This window comes from Apis cerana, linkage group LG12 (assembly GCF_029169275.1).
Source record: "Apis cerana isolate GH-2021 linkage group LG12, AcerK_1.0, whole genome shotgun sequence".
NCBI classification, from domain to species: domain Eukaryota; kingdom Metazoa; phylum Arthropoda; class Insecta; order Hymenoptera; family Apidae; genus Apis; species Apis cerana.
In genome coordinates, this window is record NC_083863.1 from 1245074 (window position 1) to 1257991 (window position 12918).

Here is a 12918-nt window from a genome sequence, read left to right on the forward strand (position 1 = left end):
TAGTTTTGGAAACTTTACACAGAATGTCTCCCGATCCTGAAAACAGATGATTATGTACGATTATATAAAAATTAAATAGAGAAGAGAATAAAATAATTGAGTTGAAAGATTAATTTTGATCAAACTCTCGAAGCAAAAGTGTTAAATTTTTTTTTTAATTCGAGAAAATTAAGAATAAAAGTAAAATATTTGCATATATTCGTATTATTATGAAAGCTTAAAAAAAATCGATTGGATAAATGTATATTTTTGTTCGTCATTTTTTATAATTATTCTCGATTTTAGAAAAGATGAACTTTTTATATTTACTTCTTGAACCAAATTAATCTAATACTTCTGCAATTGTCTATAATTTACGGATCTCCTTGCAGATTTATATCTCTACTACAATATAGTATTCAATATCGTAAGATATTGCACTGGATAATGGAGAACACGACCACAAGTTGTATCTTTTCACGATTACATGAGCGAAAGTTATCCAAGGGAAATTGCTTTGCTTTTCCTTTGCTTTCCTTTAATCTTCGAGTTGGATAGACTAGGACAGCGATTCTCAATCTGTGGATCACAAATCTCGAAATTTTTCATTTTTTTATCATTACATTATATAGCGTTGATTAAAATTATTTTAATTCAATATTTTTTATTTCAAATTAAGTATTGTATTTAATTTTTCATATGAAAAATTATAACACTACCAAATTAAAGATAATCAATTTTTGTAAATAAATTCTAACTGTATTTTCATTTATACAATTATAAATCTAAGATATTTATTTTTTTAAAAATAATGTTGCATAATTTAGTATGATTTTTTTTTTGTATCTTGTGTATCAATTTGTCAAAAAGCTTAAGAAATAAGACATTTTTTCTATCTGTTGAATAAAAAAGGAAAAGAAAATTTAATATTTTTACTTTTTTTTAAGCAATCATATAACTGAAAGCAATTTTAAATTTACTATTATACTGTAAAATAAATAATCAACTATTGTATCTCTTACAAAAAGTCTTTTCATAAAACATAACCTTACTTCATGATAAACGAAAAATGATATACATCACTTAATATGCTGCGCTTATCAAAAAATTACTATACTATTATATTATTGCTTCGTTTGTATCATACAAATTCATTAACAAAGTTTTTTCTATTGTACTTTTTCAATTACACTTTAAAATATAATTCTATCGCGACATCGTTCATTGCTAGTTTCAAAATTCATTTCAAAATTACAACCAAACGTTTAACAAAAATAACGAGAAAGCAAAAAATTCCATATCTTGCAGAAAGATCCACTACGACGACGACGATTACGTGGCGTTGAACGTAACGGATGAGCTGGAAGAAGAGGAGATCTTGAGCGGTACTGAGAAGATCGAGGCACCTCGGGAGAAGTATCACCGGCCACGCAGAAAGAGGAAGCGGAAACGATGCAAGATTAACAATACCGGTCCTCAAGAAGAGCTCGTCGATCCTGAAGAACTTCCACCACGGGCGCGTTGGACGATCGTGGCCACAGCTTGCCTCCTTCTCACCATGTCTTTGCTTTTGGTCGGGGTTACCCTCAGGATGGCGCCAATCATCGACGACATGGGTGAGTAATTTAAAAAAAAATTTTGATTGAAAAAATTGTTCATCAATTTCTATAAAATGGACGAAACTTTTATTTGCGATAAAATTGAGATAGGATTTCGTTGTATTGAAAGAATAATTATTGGTCCAATTTTGAAATTTGAAAATATTGGAAAAGATATTGTTGATTCAATTGGAAAGGGGATATATAAAGGTGTTATATTTAAAAGATCAGAAGAGATCAAAAAATAAAAATTGGTATTCAAAAATATTAAATATTAATTATTTGTAATATTAAATACAATTTTTAATTGCTTAATAAATAAATATCTTAACTTTATATCTTTGTATATCAACTTTTATATTTATTTTGATCTCTAGAATTGATTCTCTGTATGTGTCTAACTTTATATAATATACACTGTTGTTTGTAAGTATTTGAATATTTTGAAATGTTTAAAAATAATATTATAAATTTATAGTAAAATTAAATTTAAAAGTAATTTACTTATAAGATTTTAGTTATATATAATTTACTTATAAGATTCTGCAATATCAATTTTTTTATTGCATATTATATTTTAAAAATAAATAAAGAATTAGAATAAAGAAGATAATAAAGAAGATAATTAAAGATTTTCAAATAGATAATTTTCAAGTAGGTAATTTTATGATTAAATTATATATATATAAGATATAATTGATGATTATAATAAGATGATTATAGATATAATTTATATATATACATTTACTTAAATATACACAATATTATTCAACAATAGTTAAAATATTTATTATGAGATAAAACATAGAATTTAAAACCGAAATCATTATAAATCTCAGAATCGATACTGTTAAATGTTGATTGAAATCGTGTAACCTTAATATGCTTAGATAATTATGAAATCCACAATATAATCGTAAATTTTTACTGAAGCGTGTATAAAATAACGAAGCACATTTTAATCGATAATATTATTATTTTCTATAAAAAGAAAATATTCGATAACTATTTTTTCGAATATAAAATTATTTGAAATTAAATAATATTTTTAGTATTTTATAAAAAATTATGTGTTAATGATTTTATTTTATACGAAGAAAACAATATAAACAGAATATCTGTACAATATCTATACAATGTAAAAGAATTTCGATCTCGATCTTATAATATCTTAAGGAAGTTTAGAATCTAGTAAATTTAGGGCACGTCTCCAGAGAAGCTTCTTTGAATTAACGATAAAATATACAAGCAACCTCTAGAGAGATGACCTCTAGTTGCAATCATACCGTGTTAATGTTTTACTGTACCAATATCTTTCCTAATGAGTATAATTCTATTTATTTGCTATCTGATTATATTGAAATTTTCGTAGAAATGTAATCACTCGTCTAGATTTTATTTCAGAATAATTTGTTTATAAAATTTACAATATTTAACAAATTTAGTTTTCGTCTTTGTTTTTAGAGGTTATGGACAATAGTACGATTGATGACAGATCTTCCTGTTTGGTCGGTAACCCCGCGATCTTCTTTTTAGAAATGTATATAGCTAATAGGTTATGGAACATTACATTATACGTAGATACAATCTTTCATATTTTGACTGTCATAACTATTCGCAACAATACTGTTCCAAAAAATGCATCAATTATTCGTTACATACTCGATCTCCTTTCTTGCAGATGTATACTTAGGAATCATCTTCAAGCGATAAAATTATATTAAATATTTTTGATTGATAATCAAAAATAATTCACTAAAGAAAAATGTAATATATCATAATACTATAAATTTCAAACTTTTATTTTCCAAATTTTACACAATATAAAGTCATACAATTTACAATTAGATGAAAAAAAGAATAATTGTAATTGTATTAAATAAATTAAAATTATCTTCATTATCTATTAAAAACATTATCTATTAAAATCAAAATTCATATTATCATAAATTAGAAAAATTTCCAATAATTAAAATAATTACCTTAGAAAAATTATTGCTTTAGAAAATCAACTTCTGTTTTTTAATTAAAATTTCCAAAATTGATAAAAATACTGCGACGTCTCGCAAAGCTCTCAAACATATTGAACATCGCTGTCTGCTGTTCGTCAAAAGTCACGCACACGAGGATACCAAGAAAAGGATCTCCATCTTCAATGCACGATCCATTCTCGAAGAACACGCGCGAGAGGTTAGATCGACTAATTTAAACATCCTACTTTTTGAAAACGGTGAAGTTGCGACCTTTTTGGCCAATTAACACGGTGGGATTGTGTATTCAGTCGATAGCACTCGAGCAACGGTATCCAACGCGAAAAGCCACTTTTGGCTAGGGATTTGTGTACGGGATACACGCAGACGATGTACACATGGACAGGAGCGAGGCGTATGCAGTGTGAAAACTCGAGGGCGCTCCGTGGCTCTAAATTAAAGGCGCACGTCTGCGAATTCTCCAGTCAGTCGTCGGATTCCCGTGAAGAAACCGCATCTCATTTCGCTATTTACTATACCTATCGAACGAGAGAGACAAAAAAGTTCGAAACGAGTCACGAGTGCATCGATGCCGGATTGGTCAATGTTTCACTCACGAGTGGAAACAGCTTCGTTCGTGTCCATGTTCTATTTTCGATCAAGCAACGTTTCCTATTCGCGCATTCGTCACGTGTAGTTTTACAATTGCGGTTGGTTACGGCCGTTGCTTTGGAGGATGGGTGTATTTGTCTTTGTGGCTTATTTGTACAGTTGGAGTGGGGTTCGAGTGATCTATCCAAACTGAGATATCGGTGGAATTATAACCGGATTCGATCCAAGATCGAAAGTGGTACAGTGAGAAATAGCATATAAAATTCAGAAATTTGTTCTTTTGATTAGGCGTTAGGTCTAGAACTTAATTCGGTAGGACTTAATTCATTTTTTAGGTTAAAGGTTATAATTTTGATTTAAATATTTCGTAAGATGTGGAGAATGTGGTAGAGTAAAGGTATGAGAATCTATAGTATTTTTATAAAGAAACGTAGTTGGAACTATGGATATGATTTTGAATATGATTGTTCCATTAACAAACTATTAAAATCTATTTTTCTTTTTCGTCGAGAAAAATCTGTACTCATTCACACATATATATATTACTACTAAAGGTAAGTTTTTTTCAGTAAGTTCTGATTAGTTTCTTTATTAGCTTCAAGTTTTTTGTATTACAAACATTCTATTATCGGTTAAATGAAAAATTCATATAAATTTATATAAATTGCTTTTAGATCAATTTAATTTTTCTGTTTAGAATGTTCCTAATATAACATCTTATGCTATTCTTAACATGAGATACATATAATTATAGTAAGAATACATTTTTGAATTATTATTTTTATGTTATATTATTAGTTGCAATTCTTTGTTGGAATTTCTATTTTTTGTTGATAAAACAAAAGAACAATGGATTCAATGCACAAAGTACTAAAAGCCCATGAATATTTGGATATTGCATTTGTCTGAATTGTCTTGTTCTCACTACGATTTGTTCTCAATTATCAATGCAAATTATTACCAACATCAATCTTGAGAAATGAACTCTTAATGAACTCAAAAGAGAAAAAAATAATTTACTGATATAAGAAATCATTTAGAGGATTATTCTTTTATTAAATTTTATATGTGTTCAAATCATTTCAATTTCATTTGATTAGAAAATATGTAAAAAAATATCGATGATTACACATTAAAAGTAGTATTTTATTTTCAGTTAGAAGATTTGAAATTTTTCTATAATGATTTTCCGGAACAAAATTATTGAAAACAATGGCGAATCTTTTATCTTAAAGAAATAAAAGTTGTGTGGTTTTTTGAAAAAATGATAATTTTATTTTAAAAAGGCATCGAATTAATTTCTAAATTTAATATTTGTTTTATTTCGACAATTTGTTGTTGATATTGATGAAAAACAATTTTGATGATTTCTTTTTTCTCAAAGATACTTGAAAGAGAGAAAAATTGTTTGAATTCACAAGAACATTATAAAAATTTATTAAATTAAATGTAATTTATTTTTGTTATATATAGATTCATATCTCTCTTATTTTTTTTTAAGTACTTGTAACTATATAGTTATTAAAAATTTTAATTCTAATCGTAAGTTAAAAATTATTTTTCGTATTTTTTTTATATACATATATATATTACGCTTTATATATAATATAATATAAAATATTTTTATCGCTTTATGCATATTTATTTTAAATATAAAACATAAATCAAAATTATTTGAATATTTTTTGTAATAATTATTTTAAAAATAATTGAAACATATGTAAATTTTAACCGTCAAATTTTAAAACAAAAATAATATCAGAATAATTCATTAAATATAAAATAAGAGGTTTAATTGCATTATTAAATTTCAATTTAATATCATTAAAGATATATTATAAGCAGATAAATTTTTATCTAAAAAAAAAGAAAAAAAAGAATGGTGAATTGAATTTCAAAATCACGTATCATTTACAAACGTCATTCAATTGATCATGATCGAGTATTTCATCTGTGCCAAGTTTAACGAACACACTTCTTGAACATCTCGCTTTATCTGAAAAAGCATTGTAACTATCCTTCGATGTGAATATCATCATATAATTGAACAAGAATCGAGGTAGAATCTTAATGCTTTTAAATTTTAAATCTAAAAAATAAATAAGATAAAATGTTATTAAAAAAATCAAATATATGTTATTTTATACATAATAAATACAATAAGTATTATTTGTTTGTTTAAAAAATACAATTAAAATTTTTTTTATAACAAATTTTAATTTATCATGTTTCAAAAATTAAAAAATAAACGATTTAATTAAAAAGGATTTCAAGATAATTTCAGATAATTATAAATAATAATCAATTAATCATACCTTATTAAATTTCTATAAATGTTTTCAAAAATTTTTCCATAATAGGATCCAGTGATATTTTGTACTTAATAATTGATATTAATTATTCAAAAATATAATGTAATATAATGTAATATTTATGTCAATATGATTTGGATTCAATGTAAAAATAGAGTTTTTAAATTCATTGAAAAATTGCTGAATTCTGAATTAAATGAAAAAGATAACGAGATAATTGAACTTGGTTCATTGTACTTGATCACTTCATACAAAAATATATACTGTATCGTTATTAAAAATGACTTTGAAATAACCCTTGCACATTCAGACATTTGCTCCTAACTTCTTCAACCCTATATAAAAAGTTGAAACATAGTTCCTAAAATATAAGCATTTTATACGTTAAAATAAATTGTGTTCTATATATTATGGAATTTATTTTTAATTTGTTTTTAAAAAGTTTTACTTTACTTAACTTACTTAACTTTTAACTTTTAACTATTATTCATGCCATGAATTGCAAAAATAATAAAAGTAATTGTAATCTATATAAAAAATAAATTTTCTTTCATAATTTAAATAAACATTTTATTTTTTAAATAAACAAAAATTACTTAATAATCACAATCACTAAATATAAAAGTTCATTATAATGACATAAGTCAATGAATATTTGCATTGAAAATTACTCAATTATTATATTACAAATATAAATATTATTTATCATTTTCCATCCATTAAATAAATACTTTTGCATTTTAAATTAGAAAAATCGAAAAATTTTATTTTCATAATTATAATACAAATTATTCTATAAAATTTAATATATTTATCTGACGCTCGAGAAAGAATCAAAATGATTATTAAAAAATATTATTATATAGTTAATGAAACTACAATATTATTTGTAAATCTTTTATTCAAAACAATCGCATTTTCTTTTGATGATAGATCGATTTTTAATGATCGTTCTCACGAAATAGAGAAGAAATCAAAATAATGAGAAAGACGGTGGAATAGAGTTATAGCCAATGCTACTATTAAACTGTCAATACTAAGAAAGCTATTCTCAAAGAGAACACTATCGAAGAACTCACTATTTCATCACGTTCTGAGAAATTGAAACGATACCTTCGTAATTCCAATGCATCTTTTCTTTATTAAAATTTAAAGCAACTTGTAGACAACTATGTTCTGCGCCAGAGATTTTTTTGTAATTTTCTTTTTTCTTTTTTGTAAGGAAAATACGAGAAATGAAATTTCCATTCACTTAAGATAAATATTTTCTTCCTGCTTCAATGATAAAAATAAAAAAAAAGAAATGATAAAAGAACACGATTCGAGGAAATGAAAAACATTTCTTCAACGTTCTCTATTTTTAATTTCGAAGATGATTGTCCGGGTTTAACAAGAATTACTTGCACGTGTAACAATCCGAAAGGAGAACAGTGTGAATCGAATTTTGTGAATTTTAAATTCATCGAACGCAATACATAGAATTTTTTACTTCGAACAATCATTTGTCTGTAGAATAATATTATACAATATTTTGTATAAATGATTTCTTTGTTTTATTACACTATATATTTTTTTATCATAATAAGAATTTTCTTAATATCCGAATAATTTTTCAAAATTAAATATATTTTTTTTTTAAGATTACTCGGAATAAAAAAGACAAGTGAAAGATGCTTAAGCAAATTTAAATGGCAATAATATATTGAATTTCTTTTGTAAATTTTCAAGATTTATATAACACACACAAGAGTTATTCATTAGATTAGAAACATCATAAGGATAAAAAGAAAAATTCGAGAAAGAGATTTCATAGCCGTTATTAGTATAATGAAAAATATACAGAATGGTTATGTATTATTAGATCCATAAATACCATTAATATCTTGAAAAGAAAAATGTTTGGTTATTTAAGCAACGTGTATAAAACTTGAGCAGTATTTCGTAGAGACATCTTTCGATAATAAATTTAAAACGAAAACATCTAATAATCAAGCTTATGTATTTTCAAGTAAAAAATGTGTAAATCAATTTAAGAGAAATATGATGCCATGATTCACAATGTGAAAGGGGGGGGGGGATTATCCCAAAATAATAAATTTTAAAATGAAAATTTAAATTTAAATATCATAAATTAAACATATTTAATCATTTTCATATATAAATTACATTGACATAGAAAATTTTCACAGAAGAAATATAATATTTATCAAATTTAAATAATACGTATAAAAAATCTAATAATCACAAAATTTAAATTTAATATTCTATACAAATATATCAAAATGAAAAAGTATCTTTCAGTGATTTTAAATTTTCAAAGAGAACGCTGATGATATTCACTTAAATCTTGACATTAAAAAAAAGAAGAAATATTAAAATGCAACGGATATAAATATTCCAAAAAAAAAAAATTCACAAAATTCAACAGATGTTCAAACGAAAATTACATGGAGATAAATTTGATAAATAACCCCTAGTAGCCCCTTAAATCTGAACAATGTGTGAAGATAAAAAGAAAAGAAAAGAAAAAAAGAAATGGAATAGCCCGTAATAAATGCGGCAACCATGAAACGAAAACATCTATAAAACACGCGTTTGCTTACTTTTCGGATCGATCGATCGATCGATCGATCGATCGAGAGAGAAAGAGAGAGAGAGAGGTATAGGTCGCGAAATCGTTCGCATAACGTCTCCCCCTCACGGTTCGACACTTTTCCACGATACGTTTACACCATTATGCACTCACCTAGAATCAGGTCAAGCCTGTGTATGTGTGTACGTATGTGTGTGTATGTGTGTGCACGGCGAGTCACATTTCTCCATCGTTCGATTTTGATGTGCGTCATTAAAACATCGTGTATAAAAGCAACCACCACCTTGCTCTTTTTCGCCTATGCGTTCAGACGATATCCAATTCGATCACGTACGCGCCTCGAGCCTTCTTCTTCTTCGATTCCCCAAATGTTCCTGCATCGCCTCCATTGACGCACATCGCGCGCCAGAAATGTGTATCGTGCCGTTGAATTTACCGATTCGACGAAGTCTTAAGAATAGTCCAATTTCAAAGCTTCGTGCTTTTTTATATCCGATCTTTGTCGTTCTTTTTATATTCGAATGGTTGAGTTTTTTTCCTCCAACAAATTGGAGGATGATGGGTTTCTTACTTGATGAGATATTCATAGTATTTTTGTCATCGTTATCGACGTATGTATATATGTATATTTGAAATATTATTTTTAGTCTTATTTTTTAGTCATTCGAATAGTTACAAATTGGGGAAAAAGTAGATTTTTTTTGTAACTCGTTGTAGGATGTTATTAACAATTATATTATTTCGATGTTAAAATTAATATTAATATTTTTATTCTCTTTGATTTCGGTTTTTGAATGATCGTATCAGGGAAATAGACTTTTGGAAATGAATTTCCTTTTTGTATTATTATTATTAAAATGTACATTTGAAATGTTACTTTGTTGTCATTTTTGTCGAACAGAGAAACATAAATATTTTTTAATGTCTCTTATCTTCCTTTGCTATTCTTTATACTTTAAACAAAATTTATACAGAGTTGGATTTATACAAAGTAATTTTTATTTTATTTTTGCATCGAGATCTTTTACCATTTTTCTTCCGTGTTCAAATATTTCTATATTTCAATTGATTTTAAAAAGAGAGTATATAAATCTTGTCAGAACTTTTAATATATCGATATGTTTTCCTCTTTATCACTTTTGTTTTCTTTAACTGACTGGTTGCGTATCTTTCCACGTCGAAAGTTACTATTCCAAATAAATTACAGTTGTATTCCAGTAACATAAATTTTAACATTTTCTCACCTAGGCAATTTTTGTTATTCTTTTTGTTATTCTTTTCGAACTTAAAACTGTCGAACCACAATTTTTTTTCTGCATAAAACGTTCTTTTCGTTTCTATCCTTCCCCTCCCCATTTTAGTCTTCTTTAACGTCGAAGATTATTTTAAAATTTTTGAATCAGAAAATTTGTTTCCAAAATCTCTCAAGATGTCAAGATGATGTTCTATCCCCTTTTTTCATTCTTAAATAAACGATTACGAACGTATTATTTCATTTAGAAAATTAACAATTGCTGCGATAACGTAAATTTCGTGTAAAACATTTCGACTTTTATCAATTTTTCTTGCAACTGCCATTGTGCAAATTATTATTATAAATTAGAAATCATTTTTCCCTTAAAATATTTTTACATTTTATATATGTATATTTTTTAATTAAGATTTTAATATTCCACGTTGAAATTGCATTTTTCGATTCTATTTTTTCGAGCCTTTTTGGGAGATATATGCAGATTTTTTTACAATGAAATAATTTTGTTTAGAAAGATTAGAAAGGAAGATCTAAACACACGTTCGATCCGTCCAGTTTGCTAAAAGTAACGAGATCGTAAAAGTTAAAATAGTTGATACGGATTAATTTCCGAATAAACAGGACTTTTTTATCGTTTTATTGAATCGTGAAAAGAGTCATCGTGAAAAGAAATTCTAACTTGAAGATTAAGACATTTAAAAAAATTAGCTATCGAATCAAATCAAAAATAAAAAATCTTCAAGCCTTGATTTTTTAAAATATTTTTCTCTATATAATTCTTCTCCCCCCATATTTTTTTCCATTCCGATTTTGACTTGGCTTTTTCTCGTATATGATAAAAAATATATATATATAAACACGCTATCGAGATTTCTAATGCTTAATCGTTTAATTATTGAATTCATCACGCATACTGATCATTGAGTATCAAAAATGAACAAATCATTGATTTTGCTGTATACATTACACACACGCGCGCACACACAAACACACACATATATAAAATTACATAAAACAGTAAAACGATTGATCCGTGCGCAGCGTGAATAAAGCTTGATTCACACTAACAGTCGGATCACTCATGGAATCGGGCAACACGTCGATATCACACGTAATCCAATGAGAGGGTTCACACAGCGAATTGACAAGCGAAGTCGAATGAAAATCTGAATCGTGGAATCGTGAAATCGGCGATCGCAATATTCTTGATACGATTTCACTTGATCCGTTGAAAACGAGTTGAAAAGAATGGATGGACGAAGACAGTTAATAGAATTTGTGCGAAATTATTCAATCGCAGAAGAGTATCGAGGCTTATTCCGTAAAATTGTTATCAAACTTTTTGTTTGTTAAAAAATGCAGTTTTTAATTTTTTCTCGTCCAAAATTAACAAAATTCGTTCGATCTCGAGTGAAAAAAATATGACGAAAATGTAAATTATTTTGTAAAAAAAGAACAAAATAAATGAAGAAACTGTTATGAAAAAGATATTAGGCGCATCTCTTATTGACAGAATTTTTTCATCATCAATTTGTAAATATAATGCTCCTCATCAAGAGACACGATGATATTTATATATCTGTGAGACGATATATAAAACGCTCGAATCGAAAATTATCTCACGACTCTTTCTCTCAAGACTCTCAAGGTCAAACCTTTTGTTTACATTTCCTCCTCCTCCCAAGGTCAAGCCTTCCAACTTATATTTTCCTTACCTTCGAAATATATATATATTCTCGATCTACATAAAAAGAAAAAAATCTATGAAATTCCATCGATTGAACACCGTTCCTTATTAACGATATTCGATGCGGTAATCGAAATTTTTCGAGAAACTCGAGCTGAAATCTTGACGAGAAATCGAAATTCCTTACGAGTTAGGATATTGCTCTGTGATTCCTCTCATTGCACTGACTGCGTCAGATATCGATAATCGATAGTACTCGTGTACTCGTTACCAATATTAGCGTATAGCAGGTTTCGCCGTTGTAAGGACATTCGCATAATAATGTCAACAGTGTGTTGTGGAGAAACGGGGACAACCGAGCGACAAGCGTAACAGGTGATATAACCGCATGAAATACAACCGGAAATACAAATGCGCCTATACGCCTACGATGTTAACGGGGTATCTATGCGTCTTTTTTAGAAAAAAAAAAAAAAAAAGAATTTGATTGTATTTCCTTTCTTCACGAAAATATGTATAAATGGCGGATCTATATTCGTATCTTTGAGAGATGAGATGGGGAAGAATTTTTTATTTTCAGGAGTGGTGAAATTGATTGACAGTTGAAATTTATTTTTGTTATTAAGAAAAAGTGCTAAGAATATAGTGGAGAGTATTAATAAGCGGAATAGCGACAATTTTTTCTAAAAAGGAGTAGATTATAAATTGTTGTTGTTTCATTTTTTAAATATTTTAAAATTAAAAATTCCAAAATTTTCATGTCGTTTTAAATATTCATTAGCTATTTATCTTATGGATCACGAAAATTAAATTTTAAAAATAATTACTATTATTATATACATTTATAATATTTTGTGAAATATTATTAATAATATTATCGCGAAAAAATCATCTTTCACATAAACTTTTGAAATA

At 26.9% G+C, this 12918-nt stretch overlaps 1 protein-coding gene across 7 annotated transcripts in view; it reads left to right on the forward strand.

Annotated features, from left to right (window-relative positions):
* LOC108003700 (polycomb group protein Pc) overlaps positions 1 to 12918 on the forward strand; it is a 47887-nt gene that overhangs the window by 11971 nt on the left and 22998 nt on the right. For 3 of the 7 annotated variants that reach the window (XR_009832239.1, XR_009832238.1, XM_062083227.1), the window contains exon 1: positions 3356 to 4397. Coding sequence is in view for 2 of the 7 variants with exons in the window: in XM_062083227.1 (XP_061939211.1) it covers positions 3938 to 4397 (460 nt within the window). In the remaining 5 variants the exon portion in view is untranslated. Of the gene's footprint in view, positions 1 to 1287; positions 1596 to 3230; positions 4714 to 12918 lie in introns of those variants that run through there. The other 4 variants (XM_028669639.2, XR_009832241.1, XR_009832240.1 and 1 more) reach the window with 4 other exon arrangements.